The 25,136-nt window shown below is 40.8% G+C and overlaps 1 protein-coding gene across 4 annotated transcripts in view; it reads right to left on the bottom strand.

The window, feature by feature from the left end:
• SNX25 (sorting nexin 25) overlaps window positions 1-25,136 on the bottom strand; it is a 92,860-nt gene that overhangs the window by 47,285 nt on the left and 20,439 nt on the right. For 3 of the 4 annotated variants that reach the window (XR_008234106.1, XM_052779852.1, XM_052779850.1), the window contains exons 3-6: window positions 23,878-24,094; window positions 10,643-10,815; window positions 9,573-9,759; window positions 2,968-3,038 (exon numbers count right to left, since the gene is read on the bottom strand). Coding sequence is in view for 3 of the 4 variants with exons in the window: in XM_052779852.1 (XP_052635812.1) it covers window positions 2,968-3,038; window positions 9,573-9,759; window positions 10,643-10,815; window positions 23,878-24,094 (648 nt within the window). In the remaining variant the exon portion in view is untranslated. The remainder of the gene's footprint in view (window positions 1-2,967; window positions 3,039-9,572; window positions 9,760-10,642; window positions 10,816-23,877; window positions 24,095-25,136) is intronic. The other variant, XM_052779851.1, reaches the window with a different exon arrangement.

The following is a 25,136-nucleotide window of genomic DNA, read 5'->3' as shown; positions in this document are numbered from 1 at the left end:
TGTAGCTCACATGAGAAGTCATCAGTCTGAAACCTGGTCCTCAGGCTACTCATCCTTTAATAATAGACACCTAATCTTTTTAGAAACAAAATATTTTTGCTCAGTTTTAGACTTAATTATGTCTCCTCAACCAACAGCAAAGGTACACAATCCTGCTCAGGCATATTTATTGCTAGTCACATACTTGCACAACACTTACTTTGCTTAGTAGCTAAGCACTCACAGCTGCAGAGTATTGGCCACTCCTGCTGCACTAAGTCGTCCTCACGTTTGTGGCTATACCTTCTTCTATTGAAAATGCTGCCTCAGGAAGCTCCTGTGCCTCAAACTGATGAAGGCTGAGACTATATCCATGTACATATTATTCTACACTTGCTCTACTCATAGTCTGAGAGTGGATATCAGGCTCAACAGACTGCTGGCCAGCCAAAGTTCAGCTGCTCTAGCTGAACACCCAGGCACAGTTGCATTTTCAGGACCCAACTTCGCCATAGGATAAAGGAAATAGCTACCAGTAAGACTACCTCTCACCAGGCTGGAATCAAAGCTAAGCAATGCCCATGACACAAAAGGCAAGAGCTCATTTTCTAGCAGGAAAGGGGAGACTGTCATATATATCGAACACACGTGCTCACACACATTGTCACGGGTACGCAGCAGGTACTGGGGGAACAGATTAAAAAGAGAAAGAATGAGATTGTGCAAACACACTTCCACTTTGCATAAAGCTTACATTTAGTTATTCACCATGAAATCCAGCTGTTGCAGGGGTAGCAGTATGCTGTGGCATCCAGAAAGGGAAACATCAAAAGGTGACCTAAGTAATATGGTGGTCTGTTCCACAAAAGTTCAACGATCTTTGTACCAGCAGTGAGCTGCACTGGGTTTTTTGTTGGTTTTGCTTTGTTTTAAGGAAGAAAAGCTGTGCTACCTTCCTTAAACTTTTCTTCCTAAAATTCAGGAACATGTTAGATTCATTACCACATTAGTAAATATGTCTCCACCTACTTCAGGAACAACAAGACACAAAAAAGCCTTCAGAACTAGCTTTTAACCCTCTACAGTTTTGATAGCCTTCTTAAAGTTTACTGTACATAGAGTGAGTCTGAAAATTTTTGGTAGATAAAAACCTTGGTGGAATAACTGAAACAGATTAGAAGACTGCCTTAAATTTGCAAGAACTATAGTAAGATTGTATTGTATGCCTCTGTTGGACATACTGTTCCACATGCGTCAAGCAACAAAACGTCACCTTTTTCTTCCGGCATAACGTGAATAACCGTTGGCTATTTAATAAATAAAAGGTTTAGCCACAATACCCCCACTGGCTAATATAGCCAGCAGTGGTAGTCAACTCTTAAATGACATACGATGTTGTCATATGACTAAACTAATAATAAAAGTCAATATCTTAACACAAAACTTCAGTGCATCAACTAGTGGAATTTCTGTTGGCTTTTTTTTAATACAGGTGGAAGTCAAAAGCCCATAAAAATGTAGAACCAACTTCACCACAGAATAAGTGGAACCAGATGTACTTTGGCCAAATAGATAGCAATAAACTTTTTATAGCTATTCTGCAGTACTAGGCACTTGTAGCTTCAGAAAAACATCTTCTGTTCAGGGTTTAGAACAGTGGATAGTTAACTAGGTGAGACATGAGGAGAGTGAGACAGTAATTAATTGTAGGAACCTCAACTGTATAAAAACATTCCCCAAATCAATTCTTGTCACAACAAAGACCAATAGCAGCACAAATGGAAATACAGGCTTAACAAGATTGATTTTTCATAATGTACTCAGAGTTAACTTCCCTGTTCTCGTTTTATTACTTTATGAAGCAGACTTTCCATTAAATTCACTTTCATCTGAGAAATATTAATATCGCTTTATGTAATGTACACTTGAGCAAAAACCAGTGCCTACTTTTCCTTTTGCCTTGATTTGACACAAGCAATTTCTCCTACAGGAATGCAAATCTAGCTCTATTTTAGAATGTAAACAAAAGGCATATCAGTGTTGACAACCTTATACTTTCATAAACTTGAGCATGGACCCCAAACTCTTCTGACTGCCCAAGATTTGCCCCCCACCCCCCCCGGCACATTTATTTTTCCATTTCTGTGTTTTTCATTACACTTGAATCACTTTTAAAAGCTTTCCTTTGTGATACAAGGAGCTAGAAAAGGATATTTTTTTTTTAACCTGCAGATAAGAGATTACATGAGAACCTAAATGCAACATCCTTTAGATTTCTTTGTTTACAAACTGATTTATATTGTCCACTGCCTTTTTATTATGCTTTGATATACCTTAAGTACATCTGTCCAAGCAAAAATTTGGTCTGTAATTTTGCCATCAATTTAATCTCCTAAAGTTATACCACAGTTTCAGTACATTTTGAGAACCATAAAAAGCAATATATATAATACATAAGTACAAATGTAAGATGCATGTGCATTTTAAAAGGCAGATGTTGCCAAAACACTGCAGAAGGATTTAAGAGCACTCTGTATTGCAACACAAAACCATAATACAATGAAGAGTCAAAATAAAGTCTGACTGACAATTATGCTGTATCATTCCTTCTTCTGTGTTTTGAAAGGAGAACACACTGAGACTTTGAAGAATGGATTGTATGAAACAGAAAGAGGAAGCAAGATTCTCAGCATATGAATTTATAATGCCAAAAATCCTAGTTGCAGCAAGTTCTGAAAATAAATGCATCATAGATATGACCTTTCTCATGATCCATCAGCTTAGATGAAGATGGGGTGGGGGGATAATCACACCATGTGAGTTTCTGGAAGAATCAGACAAATGAAACATAACTGAAATACTAAAGGCATAGCATTCCTAAAATCTGTCTAAAAATCCCACACACACTGATTGCATATGTATGTCGGGAGTTCAAACAGCTTTTCAAAATGAAAACAACAGATGTGACTTAACAAAATGGAATCTTACCTTTCTGCCTCTTCACTTGGGGAATATTGCTGATTGTGGTTGCCTGAACTATTTCCACTACAATCTGATACCTAGTTTTAAAAACAATAGAGGATAAGGGCAAAGAGGGAGGAGAGAAGAAAAAAAAAAAACACATTATATTAATTTTTTACAACGTGTTCTTCATACAGCACACTTAAGAACTGATAAAAACCAAACCACTTCTACCTCTTCCTCACCTAGAAACAGAGTCATTTCTCAGTGTACCTGCAACCTAAGGAGCAGTGTGCATATGGAGCAGAGTAGGAAAAAAAGGTTATCTTGAAAGGAAAGGAAAACATCCAGCTAACAATAATACTGCCCCCTTCTCCCAACTGCTGGCGCTGCACACAGCCAGTTAGTAATACTCAGTGAACACAATGTAAAGTCATGCTCTTAACATTAAACAGAAGTCTTCTGCAGGAAACTAGGATGGGAATTCAGTTCAAAAGCAAAGAGCTGTCTGCAAGGTTCTTCTAGCTAATGCACTCAATACATATGTGGAGCATATATAACTTGGGAGAAGAAAAAAAAAGTATTACACTAAAATAAGTAAAACACTAAAGTACTACACTCCAGGAATAATTAAAACCTAAAACTACACCATACATAATGGAAGACAGCTAATGCAGTTAGTAAACTGAATTTTAAGTAAAACCAATCTTGTAACTAACAAACACCATGTACTCAGCAAAGAAAATGACTGCCAGTTAAATCTTTCATAAACATCAAAGTTCTGGTCATAACAAACACTCCAATTCCTCTCAGTGCACTTACTCTGGCAGCTATTAATACTGGTAATTGTCATGGTTTAACTCCAGCCAGCAAGTAAGCACCACACAGCCACTTGCTCACTTCCCCCCCACCCAGTGGGATGGGGGAAAGAATCAGGAAAAAAAAAAAAGTAAAACTCGCGGGTTGAGATAAAGACAGTTTAATAGGACAGAAAGGAAGAAAATAATAATGATAATGATAATAATAAAACGACAATACTAATAATAAAAGAATTGGAATACACAAAACAAGTGATGCACAATGCAATTGCTCATCACTTGCTGACCAATGCCCAGTTAGTTTCCAGGCAGCGATCTGTCCCCCCTCCCCAGCCAACTCCCCCCCCCCCCCCCCCCCCCCCCCAGTTTACATACTAGGCATGACATCACATGGTATGGAATATCCCTTCGGCCAGTCTGGGTCAGCTGCCCTGGCTGTGTCCCCTCCCAACTTCTTGTGCCTCTCCAGCCTTCTTGCTGGCTGGGCATGAGAAGCTGAAAAATCCTTGACTTGGTACAAACACTACTTTGCAACAACTGAAAACATCAGTGTTATCAACATTCTTCTCATACTAAAACTAAAACAGCACTATACCAGCTACTAGAAAGAACATTAACCCTACCCCAGCTGAAACCAGGACAGTAATAAAGCAAGTATTCTAGGGAATTTAACTCATTCTTGCAGGAGTTCCCTAACCTCATCTATCAAGTTAACTCCTAGATGAAGGGTGAAACCTCCTAGAAAGTCTGCTGTTTCCATGACTACTTATTCTCTGTTTAAGAAAGCATCTATGATCCTTAAAATATATTCCCCTTCTTCCATGTATACTTCTTTGACCAACATTATTCAATTCCCCCCATTCCTCTTGCCTCCTTTAACTCTTTCAGGATTTTGATTGTCTCTGCCTCTTTGTGTAGACATACAGTTCTACACACACAGCATATGCTCACTCAGAACTACACTTCCAGAGGCGGTTGGGTTTTTTTCTGCAGTAATCTGTATTCTATCCAACTCCTCCAATTACCAAGTTGAAACCTGAGAACCTGTTTGCAAAGCTTTCATTTTTCTAACCCTATGTCCTTTTGGCATTACTATATTTTGGTCGTTTCCACCTACCACCACAGTTCTTGCCCAGTCCTTCAGCAAAAGAACAGCCCTATAGTGAGGGTGGTATTTTGGTGCACAGAAGTCCCACAGTTAATTCCCTGCCCAGACACAGAGTTCCCAAATCATTCTGGACAGCTCACTTGGACTTTTGATGCCTTGATTATGTCATCTGTAAATGCGTTACAAACAACACTCATTCAGCTCACTCGGGTGTTCTAAGGTAACTGTAAAATCAAACAAGGTACAGACAACCAAGTAAATACTGCACATGGAAGGCAGTTTCCACTTTTACCTTGCAACTTCTTTCGTTCCAAATTTACTCCCATTTGTTTGCACTCATGGTTTTACGTGTTTTCATTATCAATACTGTAAAATACAGCATCTCTTTTTTTCTGTTCCTCATTAGATTACCTTAAGTAAGGGAGATGCTCTGAGTTCCATCCTCAAAGACAGTATTTAGTCTGTTCCGCCTAAGCACTGGGCTCTGGCTGTAACTACTCAATGAGAGTGCTGTGCAACACTGCACCACAGAAACACCACCCTGGCTCCACCGTCAGACCATGACCCTTTCTCCCTGAAAGTCTGTTCCAAATATTCCAGCTGCCACATATTCTGTGGTGCTGGTAAGTAAACATCTAAGGAAGTTTTAAATGTGATGTACTGATTTTATTTTCAAGAAGTGAACTGTACTTGATAAACTGGACCAATCATGGGCTCACATCCACATTACTTCTACCTTCCAACTCTTATCTCTTCCCTGTTCTTTGTTATATTCATCCCTTTCCCTCATTTCTTAAGTAAAAGATGACAGAGCCAGCGATAATGGTCCTTCTTACCATTAATTGTGTAGAGACCTTTTGCTGCTATACTAATAAATAACAGAATAAATATAATGCTGATCTTGAAAGCAGAATGAAAACTATCCACCAGTTTATTTCCCTATCACTATTTATTCTCAGCTATGTTTTTAACTCATCATGTCCTTTATCTCTAGTTGTCTTCTGACAGAGCAAGTAAATTTGTTTCACATCTGACATGGAAGAATTCATCTTTTCTCCCTTATTTGTAGCAGACTTCCATTTTATCCATGCTAACTTAAATCTGAGGGGAAATGAAGGTGAAATTTCACTGTTTAGAAAGAAACAGGGACAACACATTTTGTGGAAACTTGATAAAACAGGAATAAAACTCTGCCTCCCTTCATGATAAGCAACAATGAAGGTAAACATTGTAAAGAGTGACTTTGAAAAATGTTCATAGGTAACGATACAATGGTCCCTTCTCTGGAAGCTTTGTTGGTTTGGGGTTTTTTTCCCCCCAGACAAATCCAGATTTTTGGAAAGCAGATGTATGAAAGGAGAAAAAAAACCAAAACCCCAACACAAACAAAATAGCTCCTCGGAAATCAGCAAATAATTTTTTATGAAAACAAACATCACTTCCCCAAATGTCCTGTATAAAAATGAAAGGGATGTTTACACAAAGCAATAGAGAGAAGTTCTGCTAAGAGGTAAAGTGACCAAATGTTAGAGGCCCACTATAGATATTAATGAACTGTGAATTCAAAAGTATCTCCAAAATTAATAAGTAGTTCCTGCAACATTTAAATAAGTTCTAAAAATAAAATCCATAAAAGCAATGCAGAAAATCAATACAGTATTTCTTCTTACGGTAACCCTTCTAAGCAAGGAGAGAAAAAATATTTAGAAAATCCCAGTACTGTACTAGCCTTTCAGGGAGAGCTATTTGCAAGGCAGAGAGCTGGTACACTTGCTTACAAGGAGATCCAACACACACAGCCTCCCACTCTTTTCTGGTTTCCTGGCCAAAAGCAACAACATCCTTCAGCCACAGGTTTCCGCTGATCCAGCCAGGGATTTTTCCCTACTTACCCCATAACAAATACCTAGTTCTAATCACAAGAAAGCCTAGCAAAACTGTTAACAAAATCAGTCTGGAAGGATCCTTAAGGGATTTCTCTCCTGCAACATCGAGGAGCACCCAGGAGCCTGAGCTTTCTTGACTACAGTCCATGAAGAGTCTGAGGAATTGTTTATCAGTGCCTCATGGCCTCTTTCATTGAGCAATGTATTTTATGTTTATTTTAGTAAATAGATAGTAATTAATCTGCAAAGATAAAGCATGGCTGGAATGTTTGGGGAAAAAAAAAAGTTTCCCAGCAACTGTAATGCTTTGCGATAAGTTTCCCTCAAAGCTAAGCCTACGCTGAAAATTGTTACTACTTGTATCTCTTCTTTACCAAGATGTTACATGGCAACATCAGGAGTAGAAGGAGTAGGAGGCTTACAGTTCATGCATGCCATGCACTGGCTTAGAACAGGCACTGAAAAATGATTTCCAATTAAAACCAAGAAAAGGAATTTTTGATAAACAGAATACTATTACCCAGAATAGCATCTAACTGGGAAACATGTTTAAGTACAACATGCCAGTAATTTATTTGTTGTAGGAAGAGAACTGGAAGCATTCTCCTCACTCCCGTCACACTGACAGACTCTAGTCCTGTTCGTCAGTGGTAACTGCACAATGGCTTATTTGTTTCCTCCTCTTTAATTTCTTCTTTATAGATTTTCCTGTATTTCACTGTTGTGATTTACAACCCCAAATATCATTTAGTTTGTTGATCTAAAATATCACCTCCCTCTCCCCCCCGCCCCCAACCATCCATATAGGGACCGCTGTTTTGTTTCCTTGACATAAATCTGTAAACTTTTACTGGTAAATGATGAAAGCTTTGCAAAATACACTACGGAACTGAAATGACTACAGGTTGGCCCATCTCTCCAGGTGCTCCCACACTGCTAGAGAACAAGCAGAACAGGAATCCCTCCTACCGCAGGGGAACGCTCTTTACCCACCTTCCCAGAGACTGGCTCTATACAAACAGAGGAAGGATGAGCACTGACTCCAAAATCACATACTATTTCTCTTTGAAAAGAAGATACATTTTCTTAGACATTTTCCATTCAAATACTGATCAGCTCAGACTGATCAACATTACGTAGGGTGCAGAGGAACACATCTCAAGATGATGGTAGTTGGACTCCACAGGCTAGAAAGGAAAAACCTAAGTGCAGCCAAAACCACGTTACTTCATAAAGCAAATTTGCTATCTGATATTAGAGAACACAATTTAAAGCGACCTATCAGCTAAAAAGAGAGCACATTGAGCATTAATGTGCCTGAACAACAACAACAGAAGAGTTGGGTTTCTTTTAAAACAAGCACATCCATTAGTGTGATTATGCTAATAAATATGATGTCAATTAGGTTTTAGACAGAGTTTAATAGAGACTAATTTCTGCTCTCAGGAAAGGCACGCTGGCCCAGAGCAAAGAGCAAATTTTACAGCAGATGAACAGTAAGTAGCCAAGCAACAAAATCATTTCAACGTCACCTAAATGCATTTTCCTATCTCAGAAATGCAAGTGGTTTCAGAATCAAAGAGAAGAACAAGAGAAAGTAAGATGTTATTTATGCAGCCCACATACTCTATCTCAGTAAACCCTCCCTTGGCCTGATCAAGCTGAGTCTAACAGAAGGTCTGGGTCACAACAAATGACACAGTGCACCAAATGGGATCGCTGTGCTTGAGTCTTTCAGATGTTGCTGCAGCCATTTAGGAAGAGAGACAGCTGACCTGCAGGGACTCCCTGAAGGGAGTCAGGGAAGAGGAAAAAATACCAGTTCTGGCTGGTGGTAACAGATTAGAACAAACACTCTGGAAATGGCTTCAACAGTCCTCCAAAGCTTTGATGTGCTCAGCAAAACCAACTCAAGGACATCTAGGGAGATCCTACAACAGCAGTATCTCTGCTGCCTGCTTCCCAGTCACTTGCTCCTTATCCTTTCACTTACACCAGAGATCAGAGGAGAAACAGCTCAGCTATAAAGATAAGGCAAGCACAAACATCTTGTACTTGGGCAAGCAGGCTTGAGATGCAAGCAGTATCTCATATTATGATGAAAGAGGGAAGGAAAAAGAGATGAGATGGGGTGGGGGGGCGAAGTTAGTATGAAAGTGAGCAGGTGCTGTTTGCATTCGAAAACAGGAACATCAAACAAACTCATGATATGTAGCAGCTCAGTGGGGGTTTTTTTCAGTCTTTAAAGAATTCTTCAGAGGTCATTAACATGTTTAAGAAGGATGCAGTTGGGAAACACCTCCCTGCAACAGTTCAGGAAAACCTCTGATCCAGTCGTAAAAAGTGCTGGAACTCAAACCCCTCTTTCCATGTCAAAGAATCACAGCAACCTGCTCTGAATGCCCAGTGTCCATAGGGTCGCTATGGTTCAGTCATCAGACCACCATGGCCAGCCATACTTCATAAAGATAATGAAGAGATCACTACACACTAGTGGAAATCCAACATATTATTTTATCTAACTCCACAGAGGCAAGCTGTAAATAAGGGTCTTGTATGCCTTTCAACAGTACAGTCATCTCCAGCATACTACTAAGTGGAATTTTTTAACATTTTCTGCCACCAATCTAAAAAGCTAACTATATTAGAGATTTAATGAATGTTGTGGCTTATCATCCTTACTGTCTCTGCTTCACCAGAAGAAAAAGAAATCTAAAAGTGAATTTAAAAAGAAAAATCACAATTCATTCAAATCTCAGTAATGGGCTGGCAAAAGAAGCATGTTTAGTTTTGAATGAGCTACAGTGAAACATTAAATACCTCAGTTGTTTCAGGAACTCAACATCGGAGCTGCTGTTAATGAGCTTGATGAACTCCTCATAAGAAGGAGCATATGTGTAGTCTTTCTTCTGATGCTCATTCATCTGTTCTCTGTACTCCAGCTGGCTGAGTAACATTCGGTTAATATAATCTGGATCACTCAGCAGTTCCACCACTGGTTTCAGTACTGGAGAGGAAAAATATTTTAAAACAAAATCCTTATGCTGAAGAATAACTGCTGTCCTTCAAAAGAAAACTGCAGATAAAAAGCAAAAATAAATATGCAAGTTGGTAAAAATCCAAAACCAGTCTTCCAGACTACATAGTACATTTGAGATTGGATGTACCTTCTTGATAAAACTGTTTGTTTATTCTATTACACAAATTGATGTACATTGACAAAGCTGAGCTCTATTTGGAAAATTCCAAGTGTTTTTGTTCTTTCTGCTGTCTGCCTTGAAGGCTATGACATTACAGCCACTATAAATGAAAATTAAAAGTAAACTGAATCGCATAATATACTTGAGATTTCATAATTTCTGAATTTGACTTCAGTGACATAAAAAAATGACTAGTATATTTATAATCAGATTAAAGTGTAGCTGATAAAATAAAAAGCAAAACAGAAAACCCTCAATTAAAAAACCACACTGGATAAATCAAAGTCTAAAAAGATTAATTAAATCTGGTATCATGATTCAGTTATAATCACATCCTTAAGTCTATGGATTCTACTTATCTGAATAAAATAAAAGGCCAGAATTATTCATCTAATCACTAAAAATAATGCCATGGAAGACTGCAAAAGTGTTCCTCTGAAAAAAAAAAATAGAAGAATGGAATGGACAAATTGTGTTTCTATCCTGAAAGGTGCTAAACAGCCTGGCATCAAGTCAGGAGAGTCAAGTAAGTATATCCTTGATTTTGAGAATATGAAGTGTCTTACTGGTTATCACAGAACTTAAATTTCAGTATTTAAAAACAGAGTATCAAGACTTATACATAATGAAGTCTGTAATTACTAATATTGTACAGGTGCAAAGGTTAATCATCTCTGATCTTTGATCTACCTTTTGTTGCAAGTATTTCTGCAAGGACTATGCGCAAGCTGACAGACTGGACATCCTTTGAGGGTAGGAGACAATACACCAGAATTTGAGAACATTTTTGCAGGAATCTTACTTCTTCATCAGAGCTCCTCAAGCATGGGTGCAGCAAAAAAGGTCTCGGTGGATCTTCCTGCCTAAGGGGGTGGGGCAGAGAAAGAAAGGAAAGAAGGGAAAGAACTTACATACCAGTGGCATTATGATTAGTCACTAATTGATAAAATATCCAAAATCCATTATCAGGTAAGTAACTTCAGTAAAGAAACACTTTAAACCATGTATATTTGTCCTGCTAATTTTTCTTAATAACGTTAAGATACATTTCCAAACTCTTTTGTCCTGTCAATGTTTTCACCTGCCAAAATAGAAATACAGTATTTTAAAACTGCATCAAATAGAGAGCCCAGCAAGTGGGAGGAAAAAAGTTTCTCTGAATAAAAAAACAATTGTTCCATCACTGATCTTACAGTGAAATCTTGTCAACTGTTCTAAAAAAATTGAACAAGAAAAACTGTATTGGGTTTGCATGGCAAGTTTTTGATAGTCGGGGGCTACAGGGGTGGCTTCTGAGAAGCTGCTCGAAGTTTCCCCCATGTCCAACAGAGCCAATGCCAGCCGGCTCCAAGACGGACCCACCACTGTCCAAGGCCGAGCCCATCAGTGACGGTGGTAGTGCCTCTGGGATAACATACTTAAGAAGGGGTCAAAAAAAAAAAAAACCAAAAAAACCTTCAGCCAGAGTGACGAGTGAGAACATGTGAGAGAAACAACCCTGCAGACACCAAGGTCAGTGAAGAAGGAGGGGGAGGAGATGCTCCAGGCGCCGGAGCAGAAATTCCCCTGCACCCGTGGGGAAAACCATGGTGAGGCAGGCTGTCCCCCTGCAGCCCATGGAGGTCCACGGTGGAGCAGATATCCACCTGCAGCCCGTGGAGGACCCCATGCCGGAGCAGGTGGATGCCCAAAGGAGGCTGTGACCCCGTGGGAAGCCCATGCTGGAGCAGGCTCCTGGCAGGACCTGCAGACCTGTGGAGAGAGGAGCCCAGGCTGGAGCAGGTTTTCTGGCAGGACTTGTTACCCCATGGGGGACCCACGCTGGAGCAGTCTGTGCCTGAAGGACTGCAGCCCGTGGAAGGGACCCATGCTGGAGCAGTTCATGAAGAACTGCAGCCCGTGGGAAGGACCCACACTGGAGAAGTTCGTGGAGGACTGTCTCCTGTGGGAGGGACCCCACGCTGGAGCAGGGGAAGAGGGTGAGGAGTCCTCCCCCTGAGGAGGAAGGAGCGGCGGAGACAACGTGTGATGAACTGACTGCAACCCCCATTCCCCATCCTGCTGCACTGCTGCTGGCAGGGAGGAGGTACAGAAAATGGAGAGTGAAGTTGTGCCCAGGAAGGAGGGAGGGGTGGGGGGAAGGTGTTTTAAGATTTGGTTTTACTTCTCATTACCCTACTCTGATTTGATTGGTAATAAATTAATTTTCCCCAAGTCAAGTCTGTTTTGCCCGTGACAGTAATTGGTTGAGTGATCTCTCCCTGTCCTTGTCTCGACCCACAAGCCTTCCGTTATATTTTCTCTCCCCTGTCCAGTTGAGGGGGGCAGTGACAGAGCGGCTTTGGTAGGTACCTGGCATCCAGCCACAGTCAACCCACCACACAAACTCAAGAAGCAAATACATTCTTGTAGAGCAAACTAACTATAGACCTGAACCTTTAAGCAGAGGATTTGGCATCATATCTAGTTTGAGAAACAGGTCTACCTGTTAGATACCGAAGTTACCATCTTTCCTTTGTTACTGGTAAATAAATCTCCCAGTAAATAACTGGCCTGTTTGACCTGACTTTTCCTAGAACAGCAGTTTTCAACTTGCCACCTGCAGGCTACATCAAATTGGTCTGTGCAAGATACTATATAGTAACAGACTTGGCATTATCACCCATCTACACTAAGTGGAAAATTAATTTAGAAAAAGATTTTAAAAACCCACCCACGGATTTAGAAAGAGGGTAGAATCGTGATGGCAAACAGGGAAAGGTGAATTGACTCCCAAAGCGCAAAGAAACTTGCAAAGTTCCCTCAGTAGTTTGACAAGTGAGAGCCAACCATATTGTTACCAGTACCAGTGTTACTGGTATATAAAGCATGAAACTTGAAAGCATGAAACTGTAGGGGCTCAGGCTGTGTGTACAACCCCACCTTTGGGGCAATACCCCTGTGGGCAGTATGCTCACCCCAGAGGGGGTAAGAGGCCCTGGACTTTAGGCTCTGCTCAGTCTGATAGGTCTGAACCTGCATCTTCCAAGTCCCATCTGAGTCACCTCTCAGCCAGATCACAGATTTGGTGAGTCACTTCTTGGCCAAATCAGGTTAACAACACTTGCTTGGATCTGAGCATCTCAGGCATGCAGAAATCACAGAACGATTCAGAAAAGAGACAAGAGAACTTGCCTCAAGCTGAGTCCTCTGATCAGTAGGCTGAAGCTGGAATATGCTCATGTTATATCTTAATAAATCACCACAGATAAAAAAAAATAACTAGGGAACAAAGTCACAGTTTTCCTCCATCATCCTAAATGCTTCAGAGTCAGGGTCCATCTTGCCTGCCTTTGGTAGAGTCAGATCCTTGCCTTTGGCTAATTCTGGTTCAGCTTCAAAGAAAGAGCAGGAGAATACTATCAGCCAGAAGCACTCTTAGCCTGCTGGGGAAGGCATTCACTATAATCCACTCACTAACTGTAAGGGTTATGCAAGCTGGATACTAATGAATGGAAAAAATCAAAATTTCTTGCTGTTTTCACTTTGCACTTGGTGAAAGAATTAGGCTCCTAACTTCAAGCAAGTACATCAGTACTGGAGTTAGGACAGGTATAGTGTGCTATACTATACAGTAACATAGTATAAACTCTTTTTCCTGCCACTGAACAAGCAAGTACATCCTCCCTGCTCCTGGCAATCATGGTAGGTGCATTTTGGGAAGATGGCAAGACAGAGTCTTTCAGAGCTAACACAGTGAAGGGGTGGTTGTGCCACTGCTGCAGCATGAAGCACTGGGTGGGCGCTGTGCACCACTGAACATTCACAGCAACGTGCTGCTGGATGAGCAAGCCCATGACAGCACAGTCTGTGTTGTTTGCAGACTCCCCACAAACAGCTCTTCTGATCACAGCTCTGAAAGAAACAGGGAGCAAACCTCCCCCATCTTCATTTTGTGCCCAATACTGACCGGTTCATCTCCTCGCAGGTGCTGATGGTTTTCTGGACTTCTCAACACGTTTGACTTGATGTGCCAAGTCCTTAGTGCAGGTCACAGCAGTGCCTCTTCTTTATACAAAAATGACTGTAGAAGCAGAGACAAGGTGCCCTAGCAGTTCTTTCGTGGCCACATGCCTGATGTGCTCCCATCACAGACTTACAGTTTAACAGCAAGGTGACCATGCTAGTGGTTACAGCAAGACAGATGCAGTGTCACCTGAAAGGCACCACGGTAATTTCCAAAGGCAGCCAGCACTGGTCTTCACTTGAAGGCTCTAAGGTATTAAAAAGGCTCAGAACTGTCACATCCTCATACCAGTGCCTCCTCTCATCGTCTATAACCTCTGTGTCCTTCCCAGAGCTGGAGGCTGCTGTCCTGGTTAGAGTCAACTGACTTACAGAGCTGCTCCAAGCCCATTGCCTCTGTATGTGAAAAAGGGACCAAGGACTGCATACAGTCAAACCAGAAGTTGTCAGTTAGACACCACTATATGGCCACTAGTGACAGGCAGCATTGTGTAAAAACTGATTTTTGCTAGTCAGTCCAGGAGGGAGCAAATATGTTGGAATAGTAACAACACTCTAACAATAGCTCTAATTCTGTTCTAATAATACAAGTCATTTTTCTCAGGCTGACCAAAATTAGTTTTTAAATTAATTTTCAGAGCAACAGAAATGTAAAGATGACATCTGGTTTCGATTTGACTGAAGCCTCTTACTCAATCTCAAATCAAATGCTTAGTTTTCAAATGTGGATCATGGAGGGAGTTTCAATTGTTACAAGTAAGACAAATTTCAAAACAAGTTCCTTGGAACAGCTTGGATGTAAATACTCTGTTCTTCTGAGGAGCAGCAGTTTATGAAGATGATGTGTAGTCTTCATTATCAACCAGTGCAGGTTGTGCAGCTGACTGAGCTCAGAAAGCTGTTTATCTTGTTTTGGCAGGATCTTTTCTTTTCCCTCTGGCAGCTGAATACCTAGCTATTTTCCTCAGTGCATTTCCATTCCTCTTGCATATTCCAGACCTATCCTACAGCCTCCTCTACACTGCATCAAACATTTCCCATCACATGCTCTCCCTAAAGGCATTCATTATTTATCCAAAACCAGACACATCCCAGGCAGACTACTGGCAGACAGAAAGTCTGGGTCATTTATGTACAGCGACCTCTTAGTGGGGAAGTAAAGTCTTCCCTTCCTGGACACGTTGGTCCACCCAAAGTCAGCCACTTAGGAACACAGCCAGAAGCATATGCAAAATGCCGGCACACAGGATGACTTGCACCAAACATCAGTTGGCTACCAGCAAACTAACTTCTCCTAACAACTGGTTCCTGTGTATTAACAACAACAATACAGAGTTAGAACTAAAAGCAAGTGGTGATTGCTTTTTTGCCCATGAACTCACAAAACCCATTCTTTTTGGACACTCTTACCTTATTTGTGGGACATCTTGCATAGTGATTAGATCAAGCTATACTTTCATATCATGTGCAAAGCACGAAACAGAGCCATAATGCACATAAAATTTTACTAAACTGTGATTAGTCTTCTTTGCCTCCAATGCCTCTCTACAAGTCTCCTGAGGAATGCCAGTCTGTTTGGGACTGCAAACACCCTGAAGCATTAACTGCACCTATACTATCACCCACGCAAGAGAACTCATTTCTCATTATCTTTGTCTCCCTATTGTACAAATTTATTCCTAGTCAACAGCCAATACATACAGCTTGGCTGAGTTGGACCCATGCCAGGACTTTTCTGATACACAGCCAGCAGAACACAAATGGAAAACGGAACAGAATAAACCAAGAGAAAGTCAAATATTTGATTCTTACCCTTCTCATTTGTCTGTGTCCTGCCTACAGGAATGCAAGGAGGGAGCAGAGTTGTATACTCTCCAGTTGACAGGCCATTTACAGAGAGTTTCAATTTTTTCTGGAGTTATCTCCATTACTTAAAATGACAGGACTCCCTAAAGAGGGGTTCTTTCGTTTTCCTAGCTAAACTGTACCTAAAATGTGATCTAGTAAGCAAAAGGCAAGGCACAGAACCCCACCAGATTTTTATGAAAAGCATAGAGAAACAAAGTCTTCAGGAAATTCAAAGCTTTGCATATCAGTGCCAAACAGTTGTGTCAACAAATCCTGCAGTTTTCATTGCTGTTTGGGCAAGAGAAATAAAGGGGAGACTGAAAGCAGTAGAGGAAGCTTGGGGGGAGGCTTAACAGCTACAAAATAAATCAATATGCCAGTGGTAAAACAGACAAGACAAGACATCCAAGGCTTATATCCTTGTTTGCATTTATACACGAAGCATTACACTTCTGTTTCCCTCAATATAACCATTGATCAGCTTGCAGGGAGAATACATTGTGTGTCAGTGAAAGGTCTGCCCAGAAAACAGCATCCCTTCACTGATAACCATAAAAAAAAGGAGCAGAATACAGAAGTATTAACAGCACTGCTCAGCTACCAAACCAAGTCTGTTTACTATTGTGGAGCAGGAGCTAAGATGTCCTGATCAGGCATATTCTTACAGCTTGGTATAATACTTTGATCTTCAACTCTGTGGGAATGTGATCAAGAGTAAAGAAAGGCACTGTTCATTTTGCAGAGACCAACAGGAAAAGCTGAAACTTAACTGCAATCCACATGCACGTACACACAGAGAAAACTCTTGCTGTGTGCAGATATTTTTAGAGAGCGCTTTGAAAGCCCAGCCAATTATCCATAAATTCTGAGCACAACTGCATGCAGTGAACTAACATAAATGTGGCACTCTAGCAAACAGTTCCAAAACAGGCATGATACAAGCTTTGTAAACCAGGCTCATTTAATCTGCTTTAGGCGATTGAAAAATAATGGCAAGTGGCAACTTAATTCATTTGTGCCTTCCTGAACAATCAAGACTGAAGTAATAATGACATATACTGGTGTATCAAGATGCGGGTGACTTCAGTGATTTAAAACAGTAGACAGAACTCATGCTTTACACAGCATGCTTACAGGTCATATCCCTCTTCACTCCCCCATGAGCTACAAAGCCAGGCTTAATTTTGCCTAAGTTTCTTTTCCGTAAGTTTCATTTTATGAAATCTTTTAAGCCTGTTCTGAATTTTTAATGCTATCCAATGTTATTTCATAGCGTCAGAAAGCAAAGGGATTTCCTTCAGCTGCCCCCCAAACCAGTGGAAGAACAGGCAGTGGCCTGTGAATATAGATCCATAGGTAGGGCCTGCCAAAGCAAATTCCTTTGTACCGGGTCTGTTCCAAGCAGCACTTTTCTTTGGGACCAAAATGACACCTGCTGTAACTATCCCCTGCTCTGAGATTGCTTCGTGCAATTACTGAACATGTATCCTGCTGAACGTCATCAATACTAAGGCTTTACCCCCTATTGCTGCAAACCTGAGAGTTCATCCAGCACTTTATAAAGGAAAGCCGAACAGCAGATTTGCTTTGGTATTCCCGAAGACAAGCAGTTAAAACATTGCCAACGTTATAGAAATACAGTCATTTCCTTCCCATGCTATAACTAAGCAACTCTGAGCCAATACCACCACCTCTTTAACACCAATTCCTCATTTCTCAGGAACGCAGGACCCATGGCAGTTTTGTAATACTGGACCATCATCTATGACTGGGCTTCCAGGTTTCCCAATACAGGGACCTCATAGAAATACCTCTTTTTATCTAGGATCTACTCTAGATACCCACATTCTTAATTAGAACCATCTGGTAACTCCCTGTATTGTAAAGACTCATTACAGTCAGGAGTATTAAAAGACAACTGATATTTGTGGTTGGGTATATGCTCCTGACATGAAACATTGTCTTTATTTTTGTATAGTCTCAACCCTCACGATGACATGGAGCAGCTTAAAAATGAGTCCTAAAGGGGGTGAAAAAAATTAAAAGCCAGCCCCAAAGTTATCACTTACAATACCCATGCAACTTGGGACTTTGCAGGTTTGGGGTTGGCAGTACCACCGGTTCAACGGCAAGAAATCCCAAAATAAGTACACGGATTAGGAGACATGCGTGACCAGGAACTTAATGATGACAAACAAGATAAATCTGTCTGCTTTGAAAATAGGAAGCAAGCAAATAAATAAATAATATTAAAAGACCACCACCCCACCACCACCCCCAAAATCCCAAACCACCAAAGAGTCTGTAAAAACATTAACAACTCTACAGGAAATTATGTAAAGGTGCTTTCTCTTTAAATAAATAAATAAATCACAAAATGTTCCCTTCAGCCTTGCTATTTCTTTAATTAGTCTTTCAACACAGAGTCTTGCAGAGTTACATTTAAGTCTCAATCAGTGCAATTGTGAGCTGACATGCACATGTAACTCACTCTAAATGACTTTCATCAGTACGTTCAACACTCACCACACGCTTTCATTAAACTGATTCTGAGAACCACCAAAACCACCTGCAGGCTCCATCTCTTCACCTGTATTGCCCTCAGATCTCTAAGCTTCTTGCTAGTGCAGCAGAATGAAAACTGCTTGATCTATTTAAACTTTCTAAGAAATAAAAGAAACAAATTTAGACCTTTACAAGCCAGCATCATAAACACACCCGAAAAAAAGTACCTACTAAAAAAAAAAAAAAAAAAAACAAAAAACAAAAGAACAAACAAACGTACCAAAACCTCTGGAAACAAACCACACCAAACCCAAAAAGCACAACAAAAAAATAAGGACAAAGCCAACACCAAAATTTCCACAGCTGCCATTTTTATCAAGATACATCAGTAAGTTTTATAAATCACTTTATCTAATATTTACTGTGAAGATGACCATATAATTTATACATGTCACAGTTACCTCTTTCAGGAAATAGCATTTGACATGTCATGTTGATAACAGACTCAAATGTATGAATAGCTTACAAGCTGTGGTATGACCATATCAGCACCAGGAGGTCCTAATGCTTATTGTGGTATCTAGGTCATACTCAATCATTAACAGGAAACCGAAGCTTCCCACACTGAAGCCTGAAGGCAATGGCGAGCTTTAGACCTGGTGCTACCCATGAATTAACTTTAATAACATGCTCAGACTTTGGCTTTTCGTGACTATTTTGTTCTCAGCACTTTCATACCGCTGCTCCCATTGCAATGAACCTCTACAATTTCATACTAATCCTCTTGATATTTTTTTCCAGAGGCTGTGATAAGCAGTTCTTGGTATTCCTGGTTTGTGGGTGGCAAATGGAATTATAAAAGAAAAAACAAGAACTGTGGGAGGTGTTTAGTAGCTATCCTGACAACTTGGATGCATCTATAGGATTAAACAAGTTAAATCTCAAGTGCTTAAATTCCCTTTGCATCAATCTGCTCTTGATCAGTTTGTGGTGGCAGCACTTTTTATTTTTACTGAGTTTCTTATCACACTACATATTGTGATCACAAAAAATACAAGTTATATATCTACAAGAGCAAAGGTATTCACATGGGTCAAGAAAATTAAGAACTGAGTTGTCTCCCTCCTTACCCTGTCAGTAACACATAGAAAACAAAAGGAATATTACCAAAACTTGTGCAATACGAACTTAAATCCCCAAATTGCTTGTCACACCGATCACTCAAACAGCAATTTCCCCACAGCACTTCCCCCCCACCTCACATTTTCCAAGAGCTTTGAGCCCTTAAATATGGGTTCTGAATCAGCACTGGGAGTAGCCTACAGCCCCCAAGAATCCATTTTGCAAAGTCATGACTTATGCTGCAAGTCCGGGCACACACTCACAGAAACACTTCTGAGCATCCCATCAGATATCACGTATCAGTCAACCTGCCAGAAGCAGCCTGCAACACCACATATCTGTATTTGCAGAAATCAATTCTTCCTCTACCTTTGGGATCAAGTTGCCCCAGCCAAATACTACCCTCTCTACCCTGCAGCATGCACTTGGCTAATCCAGTTATGAATGTGCTCCTGATTCTGTACAACATACAGGAAAAGAACAGTGGCTTCTACCAATAAATCCAAGGCTGATTTTTCTTCCATATCACAAACTCATAAACTAGCTAACACTGGACCCAGGGAACCATCATATTCCTTTTCTACCCTGAGCTAATATTAGGAATGAAATTGTTTCCTACCTAAAATATTCTGAATTGCCACAAATTTTGTAACTGAAAAGTGACAGGATCCTTTAGAGCCCCAACTGGACCTCAAGGTACACCCCAGCAACGCATGTAAGACGGAAGAGTTGGGAGTTGTCTTGCCTACAGCTTGCATGGCTCTGTGTCATCCCAGACAGTTCTGCCCATGGCTAGAGGAGTCTCTCTGCCCTTATTTCACTCTGTAGAAGTATCTGGCAGGCGCAGAAAAGACAGTCACCGTTAAAGAAAGCCAGGGGATAGAATAAAGAAAGGGGAAACAGACGTAACACTGCCAGGCTTCTCCCTCCTGATTCCCTGCCTCCCACTGGCCACCATGGAAGTGGCCTCTCCTCTCCTCATGCTCTCTCCCTCATTCAGGGAAGCATTTTTCCTCATCTGTTGGCCTCTGCTGGCCATTTACCTTCAGCTGTTTGTTACTAAGCGGAGCCTCGAGATGATTAAAATAAGCCAGAGGGAAAGCAGGACCAAAGGGAAGGACTGTAGCACCCTTCCTCATTCTGAAAAGTCACAGCCTATTTTCATCCCCTCAGGCATCCTGATCTATCAGGTATTACAGGTCGAAGTTAGTCAGTGAAAGCACAAAAGTAAAGGAATTTCTGTGGCTGACATGTACGCAGTGACAAAACACATGAACTTCACACTGAAGAAACAGACATCTCTGTCCTCCTGGGCACAGACAATTTCTTTCCGTTGCTTCAGTGGATTTATCTTTTGTCACACAGGAAAACTGAGACAAAGTGGCTTAGGTGGCACACCCTCCAGAGATGGTAGGAGAGGTATTCAAAACTTCGTAAGCCACCAGATAACAAACAAAATGCCCTTCACTGTCACACTGCGGTATAAACTCAGCAGCGGAAATGAGATGCAGTGCTCCAACAGGCATCACAACAGGAAAGATACCTTGCTCTCATTACAGTCTCTGTTCCACTATATTTATCATCCAAAACTAACTGGATTCATTATTAGACACACAGAGGGAAACATGTGAATGCCAATTTAAATTTACTACCATCTTTAAAACATTTGACAGAAAGCAAAGGTAGATCAAGAAGATCTTGGTGTTCCCTACCTTAGGAAGAAGAATGTCCTGTGTCTGAACTGTGGCCACTGTTGTGGTTTAACCCAGCAGGAAGCTGACCACCACACAGCCTTTCGCTCGCTCCCCCACAGCAGGATGGGGGCGAGAATCAGAAAAAAGGTAAAACTTGTGGGCTGAGATAAAGACAGTTTAATAGGACAGAAAAGGAAGGGAAAATAATAATAATAACGATAACAGAATTAGAATATACAAAACAAGTGATGCACAATGCAGTTGCTCACCACATGCTGACCAATGCCCAGCCAGTTCCTGAGCAGCGGCCCACAGCCAGCTTTCCCCCCAGTTTACATACTGGGCATGACATCACACAATACAGAATATCCCTTTGGCCAGTTTGGGTCAGCTATCCCGGCTGTGTCCCCTCCCAGCTTCTTGTGCTCACCCCACACCCCTCCTCTCACTCCAGGGCATTATGAGAGGCTGAAGAGTCCCTGACTTAGTATGAACACTGCTTAGGAACTACTAACACATCAGTGTGCTATCAACATTATTCTCATCCTAAATCCAGAACACAGCACCATACCAGCTACTAGGGAGAAAAGTAACTCTATCCCAGCCAAAACCAGGACAGCAATATAGAAATGAATTGAAGGCTTTCCAAGAAACTGTACCTTCCAAGCTAGAAGTGACATACTTTGCAGTTCTCAGTCTATAGCTTAAAATGTCAGCAGGTTCCAGCACAAACTCTACAGCAGTAGGCAATTTAGTACAAAACTCTAATTAGTCTTAAAACCACAAATTCCCTTAAAAAGAAAACAGTACCAGAGTCTTCCGCTGTGCTTCTAGGTTTATTACATGCATGCTCAGATCACCCAGCAGTACAAATTCAATCTGTAGCATATGAGCACAATGTCACACTTCTGCTGACTTTGCCATAGTGCATACATAGCATTTAAGTCCTCTCTCCATCTGCCAAGAAAAGGTGAGCCCTGTGCAATTTCCATAAAGCCTCCTGGACTTTTTGAGCAAGTTTGGATGAGCAGCATGAGGATACACTAGTGCTTCACATTTTGCATCACGCAGCATCATGCCGCTGAACTACTGTTAGGCAGCTTAAAACCAGACCTTCCTCCTTGTGAATTCACAGCCTTGCAGTATGTGGAAAACAGTCAATGGGTCCAGTTTCAACCTATATGAAGCCTGCAGTTAGAGCTGTGGGGTTTGTTGCGGTTTTTCAACCTGCTATCACATTAATTCTTGACAGAATTTTTTCCATTACCATGTTAACGCAGCCTGCCTTATCCAGCATTGACTAAGGTGCATTTACCATTCCAAAGGGAAAAAGTTAATTGGAAAATACCCAGGAGAATTTCTTTTAGCTCTATATAGTGGAAATAACAATCCAACAAAGACCTAGAAGAAGTGGTCATAATTCTCAGCAGATAAGAAACCTCATCAAGAATCAGCATTAGTAACAATTAATAATTCTGCAACTGTACATTCTACATCCCCAGCTTCAAACAGGAAAACATTTACACTTTAAAAGAAAAACACCATCCTCATCCTTTAACTGTTCAAATCAAACTCTTCCCAAATGCAAGCACTTTACCGTGATACAGGGCAAGTGCAAGCATAATGCTTAAAAATCAGGCAGCACACTTAGGAGCTTTACCTGACCAAAAGATTTCTACCACATTCCAGAGCTGAAATAAAGTAGTATCTGGAATCCAATGCAAGATCTGCTGCAACATGCATACACCTTAATTTCTTCTTTTCTTGAATGTAACCACCCTTTTTTGTCTTTATTTCCTACACATCAGCTTACATAAAGCTGGCATCTACCACAAATACATTAACCCTATCTTCTGGTCCAGAACAGAAAGAAGTGTGAATGGCAGCACAGACTGGTCACTGACAGAAAACAGGTGATCTTTTTTCTCTGAAGGGGTGTTAAAAATATGTGGATCTAACTGTAAGCAAAACAACTTCATAGTATAAAACGTATAGTCTAAATCTGAATGACCAAAGCATATTTAAATTATGATAACTGAAATGCAAGTTAAGTGCAGAAATAAGCCCAAATTCCATGCACAATTACACAAACTGTGCATTCAGACGTGGAAATTGCATAGGCTAAGAGTTCTCATTTGCAATTACAATTTGGGTGCAACTCTAGTGGACAGCTGACATTTTTAAGTGGACAAAAAGAGCCTTGCCAAAAAGGAAATTCACGGAATTAGCAAGATAACCTAGACATAGAAAGAAAATCCAGACAACAATTTTTGCCACTAGAAAAATCTTGTTACTGCAGGACAGGCCACTTGCAGAAACTGCAAGGCTTTGCCTCCCAGGGCCAGAAGAAATGGAAAACTGAATGGAATTAACCCTGGTCCTATTTTGGGAAAGGTGCAAATAACTATTTTCTTGTCTGTCGACTGCTCTGACAGCGCCTCTCCTTTCCCTTGCAGGTTCACACTTGCAGGAACTGCTCACACAGCCCACCTCCTACCATGAGCAAAGGATTCAAGGATTAAATGGAAACAGCAATGAATCCAAACTCTGAGAAAAAGGAGGACAAGTGTTTCCTTCCACAGGTCTTACAGATGCCCTGAGGCCTGCTTGATCTCTAAAACTGGTAATAAGCTTGAACTGTTTTCTTCATCAGTTGCCTACAAAAGCGTTACACTTCATTACTTTGACATAACACATCTGAAAGCAAAGAGAGAAGCAGAAAATTCCAACAAAAGACAGTTCTGTTTTTACCTGGTGTTGGCTCCTTTAAGGTCACAGAAGTGCGAGAGTAAAGCTTTCACTACATCATTGCAGACAACTTTAACTACATCAATGTGACTCAGCCTCTGTCGCAGCTGTTTGGCAATCTCCCAGAAGTCTTCAGATAGCAGCTGGTACAGCTGCCCTTCATCTCTGCTGAGTTGCCCATACCAGGACAGGATGTAATCTCTGTAGCTGTAGTCAAACACTGAAAGAAGAAACAAAACAATAAATAGCAAAAACTGCAAAAGAGGAAGGCACACCAAGACAGGAAAAATGTAATCCTCCACCCTTCTCCTCAAAAATTAGATGGGTAGTAAGTTTTATATCTTCTTCTTTGCGTTTTAAATTCTTGCCAAAGAAAGTAAGGTTGGCAAAGTTACAGAAATCTGCACCTAACAGGTTACTGGAGGTCATTTTACAAAGCAAAGCCTGTAAGTGGATTTGCTCAGGCAGTCAGGTTACTAGCTACACACAAACCTCAAACCAATACCTGTCTCTCCCCAGTGGATTTCGTTATACAAACTATCATATAATCTGACTGTGTCTAGGCTGTTGCAGACTGAAAGCAGTTGCCTTTACACAGGAATTCAACAGTCTCCACTCCAAAGTCATAGTTAAAAGGGGCGGTGATAAGATTTTTGGATTCTAAAAGACATAGAGTCCTGAACAACACTGCAGAAAGTACATTATAGGATCAGAAGAGCTAGAGATAAGATAGAACAAGTAGATTAGTGAGACAGCATCAACTTCAAAAATGACGAGGTATTCCAAACGATATCTACAAGCAATAACCAAGATCCCTGTAATTGCAAGTCCCATGGCAACACCATCTTCTACCATTCTGACTTTTCTTTTTGATACTTGTGTGCCGCCAGTTTTACTGATGTTTCACTATAGCAATGTCCCTGGAGCTCTAGGAGGGAGCATGCATGAGCCATGTTTAGCAGTTACAAGATGGGGAAAAAGCTGGGGTGGAAGGAGTCAGTTTGCATCTACCAGAGGGATAACTGAACAAGAAGGGGGAAAATCAGTCATGTTCCTGATAATCTGAGCAGCTTCTTTACCAGACATCCTGATTTCAGACTTTTACATTAAAAGTACATCTCATTTGTCAGTGTAAGCCCATGGTGCCAATTAATCATGTGACTCCACTATTTCTTACTTTCCACTTCGATAGAAGTTGTTTGTTTGGCAGCTTAGTAAGCTATAAAAAGCTCCCCAGCAGTGTTACAGTGAACTAATGAGTT

This window comes from Harpia harpyja, chromosome 2 (genome assembly GCF_026419915.1).
Source record: "Harpia harpyja isolate bHarHar1 chromosome 2, bHarHar1 primary haplotype, whole genome shotgun sequence".
In the NCBI taxonomy this organism is placed as follows: domain Eukaryota; kingdom Metazoa; phylum Chordata; class Aves; order Accipitriformes; family Accipitridae; genus Harpia; species Harpia harpyja.
Note: the sequence above shows the minus strand (reverse complement) of the source record. Positions and strands in the feature narration are given on the sequence as shown.